Consider the following 21229-nt stretch of genomic DNA (forward strand, 5'->3'; position numbering starts at 1 on the left):
CTCACCAGAATAAAAAAAACAAAAACAATTAGGTTTTTAAACAAGAAAAGCTTTAAATTAAGACAGAAAAACAGTAAAAATATCTTTGTAAATTTAAGGTGGAATATGTTACAGGGTCTTTCAGCTATAGGCACTGGGAATACCCTCCCAGCCTAAGTATACAAGTACAAATTAAAATCCTTTCAGCAAAATACAAATTTGAACTCCTTCCAGCCAAATACACAATTGCAAATAAAGAAAAACAAACATAAGCCTAACTCGCCTTATCTATCTAGTACTTACTATTTTGAACTTGTAAGAGTCTGTATCGGAGAGATTGGAGAGAAACTTGGTTGCACGTCTGGTCACTCTCAGAACCCAGAGAGAACCACCACCAAAAACACACAGAAACTTCCCTCCCTGAAGATTTGAAAGTATCCTGTCTCCTGATTGGTCCTCTGGTCAGGTGACAGCCAGGCTCACTGATCTTGTTAACCCTTTACAGGCAAAAGAGATATGAAGTACTTCTGTTCTATTAACTCTTACTTATCTGTTTATGACAGTCATGAAGGCTGCTTTTAAATCTGCCAGTCTGACCCCTTCTGGTTTGAGCTTTGTTACTGTCACTGTGTAAAGTGTTGAAATAAAATTGTGATTGAATGAACTGAGCCCAGGATCGATACATCTGCTACTTCACGTAAAGGCTTCTGAATCTTTCCATTCAGTTGTATAACTTCTCTTGCTATTTATAGAAAGCTATTACAAGATACTCCTAGAGTCAGTTATAAACAAACTATCAGCACCACCAAGGAAAAGCTAAATGCAACGACACCCTCAGCTCCCTGGATGGAGGGGGCACGAAACTTCCCAACTTCTCCATAGCAAGCACTTCTCTGCAGGTCATAGCCCTAAGGTGAGGTAGTTCTTTCACTAACCAAATATTCTCCGAGATTGTTGCTTGGGCTTTGCTCCAGAGCGTGTCCAAAGGAGTAGCTTCCACCTCTAAAGAGCTCTTGTAAGATCCAACCCTTGAGGAGGACGAATAAGATACAAGCTGACCCAACCTGAGTCCCTCTGCTTCAGTCCTCCCCACTTTGCCCATCAGCCTGAAAGAGCAGTAGGGGACAGATACCCACGTCTCCTCCAATGCCCCACACCTTGATCTTCCTGATGGGACAGTCTACTGCCCATCTACAGGTGCTGAAGATCCTCCTGCAGGGCACCATGCACTACCACGTGATCAGCTGTCCAATAGCCTCCTGCTGGGGGTCAGCAACCCCACACTGCTCTACAACTCTGTGGCCACTACCCTGGGTTTTCAGAGACCTGGTCTGCCATTTTCTCCAGGACATCTGTTCCTATGCCACTGTGCTGAACACTGCCAGCCTGAACTATGAGAGATACTGTCCATCTGCCGTCCCATTTGGACCAGGAATATCATGTCTACAAAGAGGGCCAAAGCTGTTTTGGCTCTCCTGTCTGGGCTTAGCTCTCCCCCTATGGCTTTCATAATGGGAGATACACACAAATGGTAGAGTCTGTGCCCTCCTCGCTTGTGTGGGCTGCTCTGGCACCCAACACCATCCTGAAAAGCTTCAGCCAGACCTGGGTGTAAACGTGTGGACTCACCCCCGCGGCACCTCCTACTGGTGACTTCAGGCAATTAGCTCAATTCCAGCTACGGAGCGCCCTCTACAGGCCAGTGAGCCACCTGTCCGCTACTGGCCCCCATGTCCTTCCCTGGACCCTGGCGCCGCTTTAACTGGGTCTCCCCCCTCCCAGGCGAACCCTTACCCCACTATCCCCTCTTTGCCTCAGTATTGGCTACTGTCCAGTCATTGCCCTGGGGCAGACTGCAGTATCAGCCACTCATCATAGGCAAAGGGGTTTTGGCCTGGCTGCCTTTACCCACTCTCCGGCTGCCCCTCTGCAAGCCCAGTACCTTGGAAGCCTAGAATTAGGCCCTGCAGCCTGGGGAGTTGCTGGCCTAGGGTTTCCCAGCTCCCAAGGCTTTTCCCCAGCCCTGCCTTCCTCTAGGTCCCCTGGGTGAGTTCCCAAGCAGCCAGGCCTGTCTCTCTCTCCCCTGGCCTTCTTATAGACTCATAGACTCGTAGGTCAGAAGGGACCGATATGATCATCTAGTCTGACCTCCTGCACAAAGCAGGCCACAGAACCCTACCCATCCACTTTTATAACAACCCCTAACAGCCCGCTGCTCTAGTTTGGGGCGTGGCCGCCCAGCTCCAGCCACTTCCCGCTATCACCGCCCAGGCGTCTTGGCTCCACTACAGCCCCCTTGCCAGGGCTGTTTTAACCCGTCCTCGTCCCGGAGCAGGACCACCTTGTTACACGGGAACCCTTATCATGTGATAGTACGTAGAAGTCCAGCCTGAAACTAGGCATCATTTTGCCTCTCTCTGTGCACACAGTCCCCTACCCACAATCTAAGGGTATGCTACACTACGGGCTTATCCATTTTACAGAAACCGATTTTTGGAAATGCAGATTGATAAAGTGAGTGCAACACAGCCATACTAATCACATTAAACAGCAGTGTGTGCCATGAACCGAGCTACATGGATCTGGAGCAATGCTGTGGGTAGCATCCCATAGTCCCACAGTTGCCCCCACCCAAGGAATTCTGGTAGATACCAACGCATGATGGCAAAAACAGTCTCGCGGGTGATTCTGGTAAATGTCAACAGTCAATTCCTCCTCTGTGAAAGCAATGGAACAAGCATCACACCTTTCCCTGATTGCCCAGATCGCCGCACGGTCAACCATGACCCAAATTCATCTTCTTTACTGTCACTCGTATGTTTACTGGATGGTTGCTAACAATACGCAGTAACTGCAGCGCTACACAGCAACAGTACCTCTATGCCTTTTCTAAGTTAGGCAAGAGATGGTTACCAGAGCCCTACGTCACGATCGGCTGCTGCTGCTTTCGCAAGTTGACAATGAAGTTACCAAGTCTATACTGTACCTTCTGCTGCATCAGGTAGCTCCTGGCTGGCCTCACTGAGTGGCGGCCGAGGAGGCGCATGGCAACAAATGGAACTAGCTTCCCAGGTCATTCCCTCTTCTAAGTTTTGTTTAAGGAAGGTCAGTCCTGCTCTAAACTTCAGGCAAGCCATCTAAAACCCACAAAGGGGGACCAAATCGGCCGCCAGTCATAGCCCCCTAGACATCCTTGCTCAGAATGATAGCTCATGCCATCTATGGAGGGCCCCTGCCAACAACTCCACCCATGGTGCTCCGCCTCCTCTCCCCACCCTCTCGCCTACCGTGGCAGGTACCCCCATTTGTGGTGAATGAAGTAATAAAGAATGCAGAATAATTGAAGACAACACTATTGACTTTATTGCCTCTACAGCTATTGATAGTTCCAAAACAGGATGAATCCCATGGAGACCAAAGCTTAAAGAAGAGAAGAACCGGTGATCATTCCCTATTTTTGCCCGCAGTGCGCTCTGGCCAATCCTCACTGAGGCGCAGCCAGGAGCGCCCACTGGGAACGACGATGATGCCCACAGTTCTACGTACCATCTCCATCCACAAGGGAAGGAAGGGAATGCTGCGTGTAGCGCTGCGCACCGCATCTGCCAGCACACCAGTAGAACATAAAGTGACATTGAAAAAAGGCGAGAACAATTTTTTCCCTTTCCTTTCAACAGCGGAGGGAGGATGAGGGGCGATGAAATATACGTTGAACCACCCGTGACAATGTTTTTGACCCTTCAGGCTTTGGGAACTCAGCCAAGAATTCAAATAGTTTTCAGAGTGCGGGAACTGCGGGATAGCTACAGTCATCAGTCGCCTCTCCTTCCATGAGCATCCATTTCATTCTTTGGCTTTCTGGTACCCTTGTCTCAGCTCCTTAAGTTTCACGCAGCACTGTGTTGAGTCCCTGTTGTGGCCTCTGTCCATCATAGCTTTGGAGATTTTTTCAAGTGTTTTGGCATTTTGTCTTTTGGAACAGAGTTCTGATAGAACAGATTCATCTCCCCATACAGAGATCAGATTCAGTATCTCCCATACGGTCCATGCTGGAGCTCTTTTTTGATTCTGGGTCTGCATGATCATCTGTGCTGATCGGCGCTCCACGCTGGGCAAACAGGAAATGAAATTCAGAAGTTCGCGGGGCTTTTCCTGTCTATCTGGCCAGTGCATCCGAGTTCAGATTCCTTTCCAGAGTGGTCACAATGGTGCACTGTGGGATAGCTCCCGGAGGCCAACACCATCAAATTGCGACCACACTAACCCTTATCTGAAATGACAATACCGATTTCAGTGCTATTCCCCTCATCGGGGAGGAGTACAGATATTGATATTAAGAGCCCTTTATATCAAAATAAAGGGCTTCATTGTGTGGATGGGTGCAGCGTTAATTCGGTTTAACGCTGCTAAATTTGAAATAAACTCATAGCGTAGACCAGGCCTAAGTCGATAAGACAGACAAAGGGTGGAAGAGGAAATGGGGTGAAGTGACTTGCTCAAAGTAGTAAACAGATCAGTGGTAGAGTCAGGAATAAAACCTAGGTCACCATACCACACTGCCTCACAGGCCATATGTGCAGTGATCCATCCCTCACTACGTTAAAGGGATGAGAGTGCTCAACATCCACCTAGTGCCTGCCTATACAAGACAGCATTGCTACAGTCTACACCAGCTTTAGCTCCATGTTCCAAAGGACAGAGAGGGATCTGTGACAAACACTCACCAGTAGGTTAAACTAATTCTTGTTTGTTAGAAAGAAAAGAAAGAAAGAAATCATTCAGGGATTTGCCAAACACTATTGCATTTCTTTAGCACCTCTGTTTTAATGACGCTGCCCAGTATTCATGGCAGGAAATGCCAAACAAATGGTCTACTATATAAGGAAAATCGAAGATATAATGCAAGCCTTTAAGAAAACACAGAGCTGAAATTCTTTTCATTCCAATATAGCTAGTACTTAATGGCCTCTTTTCAGATTATGCATGGTATCACTGCATATTTAATATAATCATTTGGAGAAAATGCAGGTTTGAAAAACTTGTGAATTAGATTTTATGACTAAAAACCCAAGATACAGAGATTGCATTTACAGAAAGTTGATTTTGATTCATATTTTTGAACTGTTTTCAAAGCTTGTTTTATGTTTGTATGTCATGAGTTCCCTGCAGGCATAGTCCTGGATCTATTCCAAAACTCCTGAACTGTTGAAAGCTTGTAGTAGGTGCTAAACAGCACATCATTTCCTCTTGATACATGCAGGGTAATCCTAAATCTTATTAGCTCCTTTTGCCAATGCAATTTTCCCCTGTGAATGTGAGCATTTGATAGTGGTCATACATCACCCAGATACCTGTCCATGCATTACATATTTTATTTATAAAGGATGAGTAAGACTTGAACATTACAACCCTTTGAAAAGTTTAAATTAACTAATCAAATGGAGGGAACTGCACAGGAAATACTATTTACACAGAATAAAACAAAACTAAAAAGGAAGTTCTTACTCCAAAAGAAGCGCAATGAAATATACAAGCATATCACTTTCTACCAAAAACAATTGTGTAAACATTAACCTAAATCTTTCCCAATCACTTAATTTATTTTTATTCCCTGAAAATAAATCTAAGTCAGCTCTTTGGCACAGATTATTAGTGTCTTAGTTACAGAACCTCAAATGTGTTATAGCCACTTAATGCTGCTCCACCAGCACAAAATGGTCGTACAGTTGGCAGAGCCAGTCAAGAGAGGATTAACATATTATAAAGGGTTTTCTGGTGACTTTTGTGCCACCTTTCATGCCTACACCTAGGCCAAGCCAAGGATCAGAGCCACTGTCTCCATAAGGATAAATGAAGTTCTGGGATTGCAGCTTTGCTGACTATGTCTATAAATATAACCAGGTGTTTTCAGCATGCACTCTACATTTTAACAGTCCAGGGTGCAAAATACTATACTGCATGATGCATTTTCTAAACATCCTCTTAGATTTCTACATATACTCAGCAAATAGGCCACATGACTGCCCAGCTCTTTTGAAGTGCGTTAGCAAAAAAGCATTCTGGGAGGCTATTCTGAAATTGGACTTCAGTGCTATATGCATCTCCTGTCTGAATTGCCTGGTGGCCAGATTTGAAGTCTTAAGCCAGTGCAACAAATTCGTCTGTAACTGGAAGCACCAGTTCATTTAGCTCAAAATTATTTATCTCAATGTTTAGTTGCTGTTAATCTTCCCCTTAATCTCTTTGGGACTTTGTCCCAGATACTGAAGTGTTCTGGAATAAATGTCCACATCTCCTTCTTTCGTAAGTCTAGTTTCAAAGTGCTCTTTCGTGACCAGCCAAACACAGGCACCTTAATTACACCTCCCTTTCCAAAATCCTATATGATAAAAATATTCAGTGTGACACTCACACCATACTTATGGTCGCAACCAGTTCCCATTACATTAAAAAATATATTTTACACCTCTAGGTATAAAAGCCTTTCTGTATCAATCAGTAGCAATGGATTATCAGAATGTAAAATTTCCTGTAAAATCCGAAATTTGGTCTGATGTCTTGTGCTGACTTCTATAAATAAGACTGAAAAAGAACAAAGTCTACTTCTAAATGTACATTCTCTAAATTTACATTCTCTAATTGTACAAAACTGTTTCTAAACATCTTAATTTTGAAACATTTTGTGTGCTCTCTGTTTTGACAGAAGAAATGTGATCTCTCTTCTTATCCAGAAATGTTTCCACCATGTGAAGTAGAAAGTCGATACCTCTTTCCCCGGTATCAGGAATTACTTCTACTGGGTAATTAAATTAGAAGAGTCACTTCCAATGCTTCGTGATATAAACATACATTAGTTGATACAATATAATTTTAATAAAAATATTTAAAAATTGCTCAGCTGATGGCTACTCAGGAAACGTGCTGGAATATTTCAGAGCACAGAGCCTCTCAAATGCACAAATGCCTTTATTTTTTGACCAGTGAGAACTCAGCCTCTTGTACTACCCCTTCTCATTAGCCAGTTCAGGAAGCCTGCTCATTTTCTATCAAATATGTCGTCCAGTCAGAAAGAAAAGTGGTCTGTCCTCTTTGGCGTTGGCAGTTTGGAATTCGTCCCTCAGTCGGAACTGCCATTCATCTTCTAGTTCTAGCCGGACAACAGTCTGGCGAAGAGAATTGCGGTCTTGGCAAATAACACACAAGGTGGCACCTACATGAATGGTTAAAACAAACAAGTATGAGCGTTTTGTTTTATTCTCTAAATCATCAACCTGGTCCTCTCAATTGTCTTTAGTGGGAGTTCTATGCCTCGAAAAGAGAGGAAGGATGGTTCAGTGCTTAGGGAGCTAGTCTAGGACTTGGGAAACCCAGGTTCAATTCCTTGCTCTATCAGAGACTTCCTGTGTGACCTCAGGCAACTTACTTGTCCTCTCAGTTCCCCATCTTTAAGATGGTGATAACAATACTTCTGTACCTCACAGGGATGTCGTGAGGATAAATATATTAAAGATTGTAAAGTGCTTAGATATTATGATATTGAGATCCATCTAGTACATAAGATAGATCATGATCAAGCCTTAGGGCTGGTCTTCACTGCAGGGAGATCAACGCTGCTGCAACCTATGTAGCAGGGATTGATTTAGCGGGTCTAGTGAAGACCCACTAAATCAATGGCAGAGCATTCTCTGGTCAACCCTGGTACTCCAGTTCTCTGAGAAGAGTAAGGGAAGTCGACTGAAAAGCATCTCCATCGACACAGCGCAGTGAAGACACTGGGATTAGTCGACCTAAGCTACGTCCATGCCAGGTATGTTATTTCCGTAGCTGGAGTAGCATAACTTAGGTCAACTTACCCCCGCAGTGAAGACAAGCCTTTACATTTGTGACAGTTCCATGGGCCAGATTTTGATATCCTTATTCACACTAAGTACCTTACTGATTGGAGTGGGACTACAGGGTCCTAATTCAGCAAAGCACCTAAATTTCAAAAGAGATTGAGGAGGCTGGATACTTAAGCATGTGCTTAAATGCTACGCTGAGCAGGAATGGACTTAAGAATGTACTTAAAATTAAAACTAAGCATGAGCTTAAGTTCTTTGCTGAACTGCGGACTACGTTACTACTCAGTGTAAGGCTGGAAGAATCTAAACCTATATCAATATGTGCCATTTGAAGCCAAAATCCTAAATAAGCAATCATTGACAATCAGAGTCCAGACACCCTGGGGGGAAAAGGTCTAAACCTCAAAGAATAAGTAACTGAATCAATGGATTCTATACAATATTACTGTACTATAGAAATATATTGAGTAAAATCTCAAATGAAACCTAGTGAAATGCCAGTCATGATCTATGTGCAGAGAGTGTGTAAACAGTTACGTATGTGTGCTGGAAATACATTCTAGAATATATTTTGGGGGCAGACATGATAAAAGGAATGTCCAAGACAAAGGAATATTGTTTTGTGTGTGTCTCCAGTGTCAACTGAGGAAGGTGAGGGCAGAGACAATGAAAGTTACATTTACACACAAGCCAACAGAGGGAAGGGATGTAGGCAGGAAAGGACAAACAGCAGGGGAGAAGAACTTTATCAGGGGATACTCTTCAGAATGATACATTTCAAAGTTTTACTGGATTATAAAGTGAAGGAGAGTGAACCCCTTAGTTATCTATCACTTAAGGGAAAAAGAGAGACAGAACCCTCTGATTCTGTGAACACTGGATCTTTCTGCCAGAAGGGCTGGAGATGGAAACTTAACTAACCTTCACTACTAAAGTTTCCATCTCTAGACCTGTGCCTCCAGGTCAAGATTAAGGCCTTGTCCATGCTACAGAATTCAGTCTTCAGTAGCCAACCACCATTTCAGTGGCGAAACCACTATACTCCATCACTTGTATCAGACTAGCATACCCCTGCTTGAAATGAGGTTAAGCTGTACTGTACTGATCCAAATGGTAGTTTAACAGCTTTGCCCGTCTACAGATCTGCAACAATGCAGCTGCGCCAGGCCGCTGATGGCTGCAATTGGAACAAATCCCCAGAGTAGATAAGGCCTACAACACAGTGGCAGCGTAGCATGGGAGATGCTGGCAATACAATTGCTTGTTTGTAGATAGAGGACATCAGTCTCCAGTGCCGTCAGTCTGGAACCTTGAAGACTAAATTGATTCATTTGGTTATTATTTGTTATTAATATTAAACAACCCATCCTTTTCCCCCAAGATGTACTGAGTAGAATCTTATGGGTAAGGTTTTGAAAATTAGAGGGGCACAACTGCCTATTGCATATACACAAATACCCAATCTGCAAACATGCACTGAGTATTTATGAGTATACATTAGGCAACTCAATGGTATGTATGCACCAGTGCCTGACTAATTTCAAAAATCTATAGAACTGATAATACATGTATGAGGATGTAGGTATTAATCTGCTGTAGTGCTGGACTGGTGTGATCCACATGGGGAGAGATGGACTTGGATGATGTACAAAGGCAAAACATTATTTAGTTTCTGCCCAACGGTGGATTTGGCAACCCCAAATGAGACAGACACTGCAATTTGTAATAATTCCACAGCTCACCTTTTAGGAAGTGAAACTTTTTCAAAAAGCTAGCTACAACGAAGGAGTCACAGAGGTAAAGCAGGAGTCCACTTAACATCAAACCAGAGCAACTGATGTTCAGAGAGTGAGGTCGGGAACTCACGTAGCAAACTGCAATCTGATTGGAGGAAAGAGGAATCAGAAATTAATTTTCCTCAGACTTCAAAGTAGTGTTGCTTCATAGGGCTGTGCACAGAGGTGTGAATGTCTGCACCAGTTTAAAGTTTAGCAATCCTTCCTAATTATAGGAATGGTCTTTGTGATCAACCATTTGTGAGCATCCCTACTGCCCCCAAATAAAAATCCCTCCTCTGAAAAAAAAGTGGTCTATAAAGAGCTAGGTAAACTGGCAGGATTTACATGCCTCAACAACTGTCTCTTCCCTTAAAAACAAATCTGAGACATGCCTTGCACGTTTGTACACACACACACACACACACAGCTGTATGGTCCAATACAGCAAACACTTGTGGAGGTTCATAATTTTACTCAAGTGTCAATGGAACCACTTATGTGAATAAAGTTATGAATGTCCATAAGTGTATACAGGATTGGGTCTTAAGGTTTTCCCTAGAGACTGGAAGACTTTCGCTTTCCAAACCTCTCTGCTCACTCAGACTTCTCAGGCCAGTTAAGAACCTTGGAGATTCACTGAGATGTTTAAAGATTTGTTGTTCTCCTCCAATAAAGAAATTTTCCACATAGGACTTTGGGTCCAGAGTACTTCAGCTTATCAGAAGTCAGCCAGAAAGGAACTTTAAGGACTTAGAGCATTTGGGGGTAGAGCGAGTTGTGAAGTCTGTTACACAGCTGACTCAGGGAGGAAGACAAATTGACAGATCTACCCAGTTTAAATTTTATGTAGTTTTCCAGTTGGATGGGAAGGCAAAAACAAACAAATCAAAACACTAACAAAAAACCTGCTAGCATCATTCACACTTGATTTGCACTTGAGTCCAAATATGTATCTTGGTTTTAAGGAGGGACATGGTCCGAGCACAAGACTGGGAACCAGGAACTCCTCAGTTCTAATCTGAGCTCTTGTGTGGAGCATTCACTTCTTGGCTTCAATTTCCCCATTAATAAATTAGAGCTAACAAAACGTGCACAGTAGCTTACAGGGATGTTCTGAGGACTGGTCCATGTTTGTAAAATGCTTTGTAGGAGGAAAGAGCTATATAAATGGCCAAGTTATTATATGAAGTTGAGGAAACACTTACGGAAAATTTTTTTGAGGCACTGGAAACTGAGACGTGAACAGAAAGCACAGTCTAAATTACTATAACTATTCCTTACTACAACTGTAGGATTGTTCTCTGTGTACTTTATTTTTAGTGTGCATAGTCATTCATAGCTTCTAATCATTCATTTTCTTTTTGTAACTTACAAATTGATTTTTTAAATACCACAACAAATCTATATTATACAGTTCAGAAGCCATGTAAAAATCCCAAAGGAATATATCAGAGAACTTGTACAACACTTGGGTTAAATATGGGCTGGCCTAAACTGCAGAGCTACTTGAAGATCATTTTGTTCAGTACCTGCGGTCCTAAGTTAAGGTAACAGTCCACAGATAGCACTGGATGGCTATAATTCTTCAGTGAAAGAGGAAAGAACCGATGGCTGTGGTACTGGAGATATTTTTCAAGCAGCAGCTGAGCAGGTGCTGCCAAGAAGGTGTGCTTGCTATCAGGAGCACAGATATACTGAGCAGGTGCGGTTGAGACTGGAGTTTCAGAAACCTACATGGAAAAACGTTGTGATATTGATAAATCCTGATGAGCCAAACCCCAATCATCTGAATTTGGGGTTGTACAAAATGCATCTCTGAACCAAAAATCCAAAATGCATATAGCAACCAAAAATAGGTTATCCAAAACTCCTATTATCCAATGGTTTCAGATATGCACGGAAAGCTGGAGTTTAATTATAGTTAAATAGCATTTTGGATTCTGCTTTGACTCCAAAAGTTCTTCCTGAACATGAAATGGTGTAAGGAGGAGTTATTAAGTAATACTTTACAACAGTTCTACACAGGACCGGCGCTAGGGTTTTGAGCACCCTAGGCAGATGGCAATTTCGCCGCCCCACGCGCTGGTCCCACGGCTCCGGTGGAGCTGCCGCAGTGGTGCCTGCGGAGGGTCCAGTGTGCCTGCTGGCGGTCCACTGGAGCCGCGCAAGCAGCCGACTGTCCGCAGTCACGACTGTGGCAGCTCCATCCGAGCCGCGGACCAGCGGACCGCCCGCAGGCACCACTGCGGCAGCTACACGGGAGCTGCCTGCCGACCCCTACGGCGGCGCCCTGACCCAGGGGACACCCTGGGCTGCCGGCTGCCGCAGCGGCACCCTGACCCATGGTCAGAGCGCCTCCGTGGCAGCCGGCAGCCTGGGGTTTCCCTGGGCCAGGGGACCCCTTGGGCTGCCGGCTGCCACGGTAGCGCCCTGACCCAGGGGACACCCTCGGCTGCCGGCTGCCATGGCGGCGCCCTGACCCAGGGGACACCCTGGGCTTCCGCTGCGGTGCCCTGACCCAGGGGACACCCTGGGGTGCCGGCTACCACCGGCAGCTCAGACTCCCTCTTTGTCCTAGCAGCAGGGCTGCTCAACCATTTAAAAAAAAATTTGCGGCGGCGCTTTTTGGCGCCCCCAAATCTTGGCGCCCTAGGCAACCGCCTAGTCCACCTAAATGGTTGCACCAGCCCTGGTTCTACATCAAATTCACAGTGAAAGTCTTTCTTGTTTGAATAAAACAGTATGTGGTTTAAGACATTACACAGGAAGATGATACAGGAAACAGTCAGGGTACATTTATGCCATGGGAATTGTGGGTTCCAGGAGTTTCATGTTAAAAAAAAAAAATCTAATGGCACACATGTCCCATCTCTGGCAATAGAATGTACACTAACAAACCTCACTCTCTACATTAAAGGTTAAAGACAGCACAAACAAATAACTAACAAGAATGAAAGATAAATATCAACTTTTACCTTAGACTTAATGTGGAAGGACCTCTGTCCTCCTACTGCAATTTGCTTCTTCATGACACTGAAGCGATTGAACCGACAGATCAGAAGACCGGCACTGTGGGCACGCAGGTTGAAATCAACATCATCACACGTAAATCTAGCAGGAGCGGAAACCACAGCTATTAATAAACACTGCTTGTTATTGAACATTAGCAGACAGTGAGGCAGATTGTACAAGTAGAAAGGAGTATGATCCCACCACAAAAAAGGGCAATATAAAGGTTTCCACTGACTTCAAAGGACATGGATTAGGCCCTAGATGAGACACACGGAGGTACAGGTCTCTGACCATATATTTCTCCTCTGTAACAAGAAGCATGTAACTGTTGAAATTTTCAACATCCCTCTGTAGAAATGCTATCAGTCTACATCAATGAGATTAAGCATTTAAAAGCCACTTCTTCACCCAACAGCATTGCAAAGAGCCACAATTAAGCAATATGGGCCAAATTCATTCATATTTTAAGATTTCATTGTGTTGAATTTGGCCCATTTCAAATTAGAGATGAAACCGAATGGAAACTATAGATCCTGGTCTGAATTCAGACCAGAGTTAGCACCTCAAGCTTCTAAAATGGGCCACACCCATGTACCCTCATCTTTGGGTAATCTGGATTCTATTCCTGATTGTAAATATACATGCTCTACAAAAGAACTGGAATGACTTTTAGAAGCATGAGAATCTGATCCAGGATTTGGATCTGTGCTTTTGGATTCACACATCTCTTCTCAGAAGTCAGAAAATCCCTATGTAACAATCATTTTGTAAAACAAACAGAGTTACTACATTCACCGAAACAGCAAAATAAAGATTACAGGAGGACTGGTTCTATTTAGGGCTCAGTGAGTAATCTGCCATTTAAAGCTATCAGTTTTTAAAATTATGGCTCTGTTGATAGATACTCTGCTGATTGATACTCACATGTGTCTTTGCTATCTCTGGCTGACTGTGTCTCTTTTTGATTCAAAATACCATGTTTTCTCACCACCAATTCATCCTTGGAATGTCACACAATATTGTGCAAGCCTTAACAGAGAGCTGCATGCAGAACTACCGTGAGTCACCAGTGATTAAACACCCGCAGGTTAAGTATTGCTAGCATAAACTGGCATAAAACCTTATTCTTGACATTTTTGCATCACTCTGTGCATTAATATTACTTTGCTTTATTGCATTGGTGGGTCTGGTACTATTCAACATTTTAATTAACAACTTAGATAATGGAGAGCTGATGACATCAAGCTGAGGGAGGTTGAAAGCACTTTGAAAGACAGGATTAGAATTAAAAACAACCTTGACAAATTAGAGAACTGGTCTGAAATCAACAAGATAAATTTCAATAAAGACAAGCATGAAAGTACTAACATTTAGGAAGGAAAAAAATCAAATGCACAACTACAAAATGGGGAAAAAACAGCTAGGTTGTAATACTGTCGAAAAGGATCTGAAGGTCATAAACTGACTATGAACCAACAATGTGATGCAGTTGCTAATATCATTCTGGGGTGTATTAACAGGAGTTTCTTATGGAAGACAGTGGAGATAATTTTCCCACTCTACTCAGCACTGGTAAGGCCTCAGAGTACTGTGTCTAATACTGGGCCCTACCCTTAAGGAAAGATGTGGATAAACTGGAGAAAGTCCAGAGGAAAGCAACAAATGATAAAAGGTTTAGAGAAGCTGACCTGTGTGGAAAGGTTAAAAAAACTAGCCATGTTTAATCTTGAGAAACAAAGACTGAGGGGAGACCTGATAACAATCTTCAAATAAGTTAAGGGCTGTTATAAAGAGGACGGTGACCAATTATTCTCCATGTCCACCGAGGTAGGACAAGAAGTAATAGGCTTAATCAGCAGCAAGGGAGATTTAGGTTAGATATTAGGGAAAACGTTCTAACTATAAGAGTAGTTAAGCTCTGAAAGGCGCTTGTGGAATTCCAGTCACTGGAGGTTTTTAAGAACCCCTATTAGGGATGATCTAGGTTTACTTTGTCCTGTCTAACTGGGGGGTGGGGGTGGGTCAGATGACTTATTGAGGTCCCTTCCAGCTCTACATTTATTCAATTCTATAATTATTGTTTTCTTAGATTAGCACTCAGCTTTCTATTCAAAAATGGCCTCAAATGGTAATACTGTCTGAAAATGTACTATGCCCCCACAGACTAAACAGCCTGAGAACACAGCTGTATACAGGAGATACATGTGCCTATGTTTCTAGTGCTCTTGAAAAGTGCCAGTGACAGACTTGAAGATTTAAGTCACCTGTTTATCCATAGAATAGTTAAAGCAGAGATGCTGCCCCACAAATATGCCTCAATCTAGATTTGGAAAGATCACTTCTAGAGGTGACAGTCTCTTATCCTATTCAGCCTTGTGCCCCTCTGACAATTAGTGGCAAATGCGATGGTGGTTTTGTGATGTGAACACTTGTCCCCTAGGAACAGAGTTTACTATTTCACATGGGATAATATACTGCTGTCAAGTAGTATCTATAGTGAATGGAGCTTTAAGAACCACAGTGACTACGCTTGGCACCTTTAAGGTCTGGAACATTCTGTGTGGCTCAGTTAAAAAAATGGGTAGCAGAAGGTGGGTTTGAGATTGAACCCAAAAATGGAGTGGGCTGGATGCAGCTTCTCTCTAAAGGTCCCCCATCAATGTTAGAGGGATTTGTTTTTGTTGTTTTTCTTTCTTATTATTGTTCTCAACCAATTAAAGTTATTATATTTAATTAAAGAGTATGCCTAGCTTACGTGGAGAGAGATAACAGTCTTTTTTAGCCACTTCTTACCTGGGCTGGATTGGAACCAGCAACTTAGATGTAAAATTTATCTCTATTCTAATAGCAGTCTCCTGAGAAATCCAGCTCGAGTGAGAGCGAGCTTAGCGGGAGTGAATACTGCATGATTTGGTCCTTGCTCTACACTGGAGGCGCCCATGGATTCACTCACCTGTTCTGGTTATACTGGACATTCTGAGTCAGATCCACATTCAGCATGATGAAGTCATGTACATGGCAACAGGAGAATGGTTCCCTGATCTCACTACTATTTGTTTTACTAGACCATTTCCTCATCCCAATCAAGGCGTAGTGAGTGACATTAGGGGTTGCTTCAATGCGTTGCAGAATTTGCTTCAAGGAAACGTTCCTTTCAGTCCATGTATATTCACTACAATAGGTTGGAAAAAAATGTTTCAGATTCAAAGTGTACAAAAAATAATCAGCATCCAGTTCATATGAGCAGGATCTTACAATAGTTATAAATATGAGCATATTAAACAGGCAGCAGTGATGCTAGACCTACTGCCTCATCTTCAGTTCTAATCACAATCTGGAACTACCTAAAGCTCATTTAGCTTGAGCTGACATTATAGGTTTGAAACTCAGCCTGGATTTCTCAATATGTTCATTAAGGTTTGTAAATGTTTGAAGTTAACCTGACTCTTGCTCCAAGGGATCCTAGGAAGATATGTTTACCACTAGCCCATTACAAAACCACATGGAACTTTTCAGTTTTGACTGAGCTTTGCTTTTGTTTTGGGATTTGACATAAAATCAAACATACAAATTGAAACAGAAAAAAAGATTTCTCCAAATCCCTGCACAGCAAAGCTGCTGAATTTAGCACAGCTCTGGTAATAAATAAAACTGGCCCAATCAAGTACTGTTTTAAAAAGCTAAGAGACTTGTTTTATCATTTGCAAACTGAAATAAAGTAGAAATCACATAGGCTGGGACTATCAAAGGAGCCAAAGAGAGGTACTGTGGATGGCCAACTCCCCCTCAATTTTCATTAACTCCCTTAGTTCCTTCAAAAATCTTACCCAGAATGCCACCCATGTGTCTCAACTGCTGAGTGAACTTGATGGGGGTAGCAGCAAATGGGACAGACCTGGCAGCAAGACACACTAGGTACCTCCTCCCCCATGGTAGTCTCTGGCACCCACTGATCAGTCGGGGAGGAGGATGCTGTGTGGCCTACATCCCCCAGCTCCAGCACCATGTGAAGTCTCTTTTGGCTCTGTTCCACCCTACCCACAGAACTAAGAATGGGAATCCAGCCAGCAGATGCTGTGGATCTAGCCCAAAGACGGGAAAACTGCGGCCCACGGGCCACATCTCGCCCGTGGGACCCTCCTGCCTAGCCTGAGCTCCTGGCCCAGGAGGCTAGCCCCCGGCCCCTCCCCCATTGTTCCCCTTCCCTCGCAGCCTCAGCTCGCCCTGCCGCTGGTGCAATGCTCTGGGCAGCAGGGCTGCGAGCTCCTGGGGCAGCACAGCTGCGGAGCCGCAGCTTAACCGGGTGCTCTGTGCTGCGCAGTAGTGTGGCTGGCTCCAACTGGGCAGCACGGCTGCCTGTCCTGGTGCTCTGGGCAGTGTGGCTGTAGCGCCACCAGCCACTGGTGCTCCAGGCAGCGCAGTAAGGGGGCAGGGAGCAGGGGGGTGCTAGATAGAGGGCAAGGGAGTTTAGGGTGCAGGAGTGTGGATGGAGCAGGAGTCCCGGGGGGTGCCATCAGGTAGAGAGAAGCAGGGTAGGTTAGATAGGGGGTGGGATCAGGCCACGCCTGGATCTTTGGGGACGCACAGCCTCCCCTAACCGGCCCTCCATACAATTCTGGAAACCGGATGCGGCCCTCAGGCCAAAAAGTTTGCCCACCCTTGATCTAGCCGTTTGGCCATTGGGGTTTAGAGAGGATTTTTTATCCCGTAGGGCCACTTGGCAGAGGACAAGGGAGTTCTTCAGCTTCTCAGCATCTTTGAGACGCAGTAGGTTAAGTAGTAGGGCTGTCAAGCTATTAAAAAAATTAATGGTGCAATTAATCGCACTATTAAACAATAATAGAATACGATTTATTTAAATATTTTTGGATGTCTTCTACATTTTCAAATATACTGATTTCAATTACAACATAGAATACAAAGTGTAGAGTGCTCACTTTATATTTATTTTTTAATAGAAGTATTTGCAGTGTAAAAAAACAAAAGAAATAGTATTTTTCAATTCACCTAAAACAAGTACTGTAGTGCAGTCTCTTTATCATGAAAGTTGAACTTACAAATGTAGAATTATGTACAAGAAAAACTGCATTCAAATATAAAACAATGTAAAATTTTAGAGCCTGCAGTCCCTTCAGTCATACTTCTTGTTCAGCCAATCACTCAGGCAAACAGGTTTGTTTACATTTGCAGGAGATAATGCTCCCATTTCTTGCTTACAATGTCATCTGAAAGTGAGAACAGGCATTCTCATGGCACTGTTCTAGCCGGTGTCGCAAGATATTTATATGCCAGATGCACTAAAAATTCATATGTCCCTTCATGCTTCAACTACCATTCCAGGGGACATGCACTCATGCTGATGATGGGTTCGGCTTGATAACAATCCAAAGCAGTATGGACTGATGCATGTTCACTTTCATCATCTGAGTCAGATGCCACCAGCAGAAGGTTGATTTTCTTTTTTGATGGTTAAGTTTCTGTAGTTTCCATAATGGAGCGTTACTCTTTTAAGACTTCTGAAAGCATGCTCTTCATCTCATCCCTCTTAGATTCAGGAAGGTACTTCAGATTCTTAAACTTTGGGTCGAGTGCTGTAGCTAACTTCAGAAATCTCACATTGGAACCTTCTCTGTATTTTGTCAAATCTGCAGTGAAAGTGTTCTTAAAATGAACATGTGCTGAGTCAACATTCAAGACTGCTATAACATGAAATATATGGCAGAATGTGCGTAAAACACAGCAGGGGACATATAATTCTCCCCCAAGAAGTTCAGTCGCAAATTTAATTAACGCATTATTTTTTTAACGAGCGTCATCACCATGGAATTGTGGCCGAAGCATGAAGGGGCATACAAATGTTTAGCATATCTGGCACCTAAATATCTTGCAATTCTGGCTACAAAAGTGCAATGCAAATGCCTGTTCTCACTTTATGGTGACACTGTAAATAGAAGACGGCAGCATTAAACAAGTCTGAGCAATTGGTGAACAAGACGTAGGACTGAGTGGACTTGTAGGTGCTGAAGTTTTACATTGTCTTGCTTTTGAGTGCAGTTATGTAACAAAAAAATCTACATTTGTAAGTTGCACTTTCATGACAGATTGCACTATAGCACTTGTATAAGGTGAATTGAAAAATACTATTTCATTTTTATAGTGCAAATATTTGTAATAAAAATATACACTTTGATTTCAATTACAACACAGAATACAATATATATGAACATGTAGAAAAACATCCAAAATATTTAATAAATTTCAATTGATATTCTATTGTTTAACAATGTGATTAAAACTGCAATTAATTGCAATTAATTTTTGAGTTAATCATGTGAGTTAACTGCAATTAATCAACAGTCCTATTAAGTAGGAATGTGCTTAGTCCCTAACTGAGGTAATTGGTTGCATTGTTAATTTGTCTCAACTTGTGACCAGTTTCCAGTGTGGTTAAAAGGATGTAGCGCACAGTTCCCAGAGATACAAGGCCTTGGATTTTCCTGATGATCCATGGGCTCCTGGGGTAGAAGGAGATCACGTAACCCTTGTGGGAGGAGGCCTAACATCTCCACCCTTCTGCGTCCTCTGTACCCCTCATGGGTGGATGAGGGGGTAGGAATCAGAGAGAGCTGAGTCCTGGGAGTGGGTAGTTGAGCAGAGTCTAGTCTCAGTGATGGGTTTTATGGTAGGAGCCCTGTAACCCCTGCACTGGAACCACTTAATGCCTGGTATAGGTGAGCATGGATGATGGGCAGGTAGTGCCCCTCCCCTGTAGTAAAGCTAAATAAAAGTTCTGGCCTGCCGCTTAAAATCCATCCATGTGTGCTTGTACTCATTGCACGGCTGTATCCAGATCAACCATACATGTGATGGCCACCCCTCTTGGCCAACACAGCTGGGACTGAACCACAGAACTCCAAGGCCAAAAGCATGAGTCACTCCAGCCGGAACTGAAGTGCTGAGCTGTATGGCTGAAGCTGTAGACTGTGCACTGATGGACACTAAGCTACATGCAGACAAATATATCAAGAAATATTTCTCTGTCGCCAGGCAAATATTATAGCCTACTTGTTACACAGAGTAAAAGCCTTGCTGTTTCCAGGATGTCATTTCAACAAGTTGTGCTCAGAGTTTAAAGTGATCAGCTGAAAAAAATCATGTTCCTTAATTATGGTGTTTTACCTCTTTCTGTCTCCCGAACAATCGATTTCTACCGCATTCCACATAACACAGGAATCATCCGAAATGACAATGAAAGGCCAGATATCCTGGGGTTTAATCCCCAGTTCTTCTTGCCGATTTCGTTCTAGTTCCAGATTATGATAAGACAGCTCTTTTATTAGAAAGTGTGCAGCACCTGAAACCAAAGACAGCATAAACAGAGGAAAATTCTGGGATGGGAGGTGGCGGTGACAGGGGCAGGAGTTGTTTGTTGATAAGTGCCAACCTTTCAAAAGTTCATGGAGCACAGTGTGGCTTGCTCACTCTGAAGGTTAGTGATTAAAGGACTCCAGAGCCAATCTGTCACCATCCCCTACCAAATGGAACTGAGTTGACAGGTGTGGGTGTTGTGTCAGGCTGCTAAGGCCACATGGGACACCACTGAGGAAGCTAATAAGATGAGTTTGATTTTTGTGGTGGGAATTTATGTGATGCCTTTAAACTGCGAGGGACAGATTTACCTCCACTGATACCTCCTGGCACCAGCCACTGCACATGGGGATGGACCCACCTAAGTGATGAAAGTCATAATCCCCTCTGTCTGTCCACCTTGGGTGTCCCACCAGAGCAGACTCTGGGTGCTCCATAAAAACACTTCTGGCAGACACTACCTAAGAAATGCACAGGATCAGTGCATTATTAGGCACCATAGCCACTCCCTATCCCTGGCCAGCACCAAACTCATTTAAGGCTATGCTAATTCACTATGAGCCCTGCTCAAGTTCCACTGCCTTGAGATGCTGCAGTTCCCCCCACTGACAAATGTCCTGTGGCCAAGGATCCTCTGCTGCATGTTGCACCTGGGAGAAAATGCCCCAGAGTCACATGCCTTCTTCACTAAAGTTAGCATTATAGGGTTAAGTATGAATGACTTATCAGGTGTTAATTGATTTTGCATTTACTTGGGGTACAATACACTTCACCGCCTATCACAGTAAAGAAGGAGGGTGCAGTTTCTGAAGCACAGTATATATGGTGAGATATACTGTGTTGCAAGAGATCACTTATTACAAACCTCTCGGTGAGGGTGTCTGTACAATAACACGTGTTTTACCTTCTTTTTATCCCCTACTACCTACCTACTCCAGCACTGTTGAAAATACTCGGCAGCACGAGCATGATGTGGTTCGGCCAGTATTTTTTATATATGGCCATTTCATACTCTTTGACAACTAGAACATGCAAATGGCTGGCACCATCCATTGCATGATACAGGTTGAAAAGTCCATGTTCATGACGCCCAGTTGTGGGAGTAAAAGTGGGGCTTTTTATGTAATCCTGACTCTGTAAAGTAAATACAAAAATGAAGGATGAGTCTCTGTATTATGCTGAATATTATTTAAACAAAGAAGGCCAGATCTTTAGGTGAGCTATGTTGATTTACACCAGATGGGAAACTGG

General features: G+C 43.4%; 1 protein-coding gene across 3 annotated transcripts in view; it reads right to left on the minus strand.

Annotated features, from left to right (window-relative positions):
- Positions 1 to 5327: 5327 nt before the first annotated feature.
- The window catches only part of GREB1 (growth regulating estrogen receptor binding 1), a 168383-nt gene continuing 152481 nt past the window's right edge, over positions 5328 to 21229 (minus strand). For all 3 annotated transcript variants that reach the window (XM_032792329.2, XM_032792326.2, XM_032792323.2), the window contains exons 27-33: positions 20908 to 21112; positions 19790 to 19964; positions 15564 to 15782; positions 12574 to 12709; positions 11128 to 11328; positions 9563 to 9701; positions 5328 to 7189 (exon numbers count right to left, since the gene is read on the minus strand). In XM_032792329.2, coding sequence (XP_032648220.1) covers positions 7026 to 7189; positions 9563 to 9701; positions 11128 to 11328; positions 12574 to 12709; positions 15564 to 15782; positions 19790 to 19964; positions 20908 to 21112 — 1239 coding nt within the window. In that variant the 3' untranslated portion in view covers positions 5328 to 7025. The remainder of the gene's footprint in view (positions 7190 to 9562; positions 9702 to 11127; positions 11329 to 12573; positions 12710 to 15563; positions 15783 to 19789; positions 19965 to 20907; positions 21113 to 21229) is intronic.

This window comes from Chelonoidis abingdonii, chromosome 3, assembly GCF_003597395.2.
Source record: "Chelonoidis abingdonii isolate Lonesome George chromosome 3, CheloAbing_2.0, whole genome shotgun sequence".
Lineage (NCBI taxonomy): Eukaryota > Metazoa > Chordata > Testudines > Testudinidae > Chelonoidis > Chelonoidis abingdonii.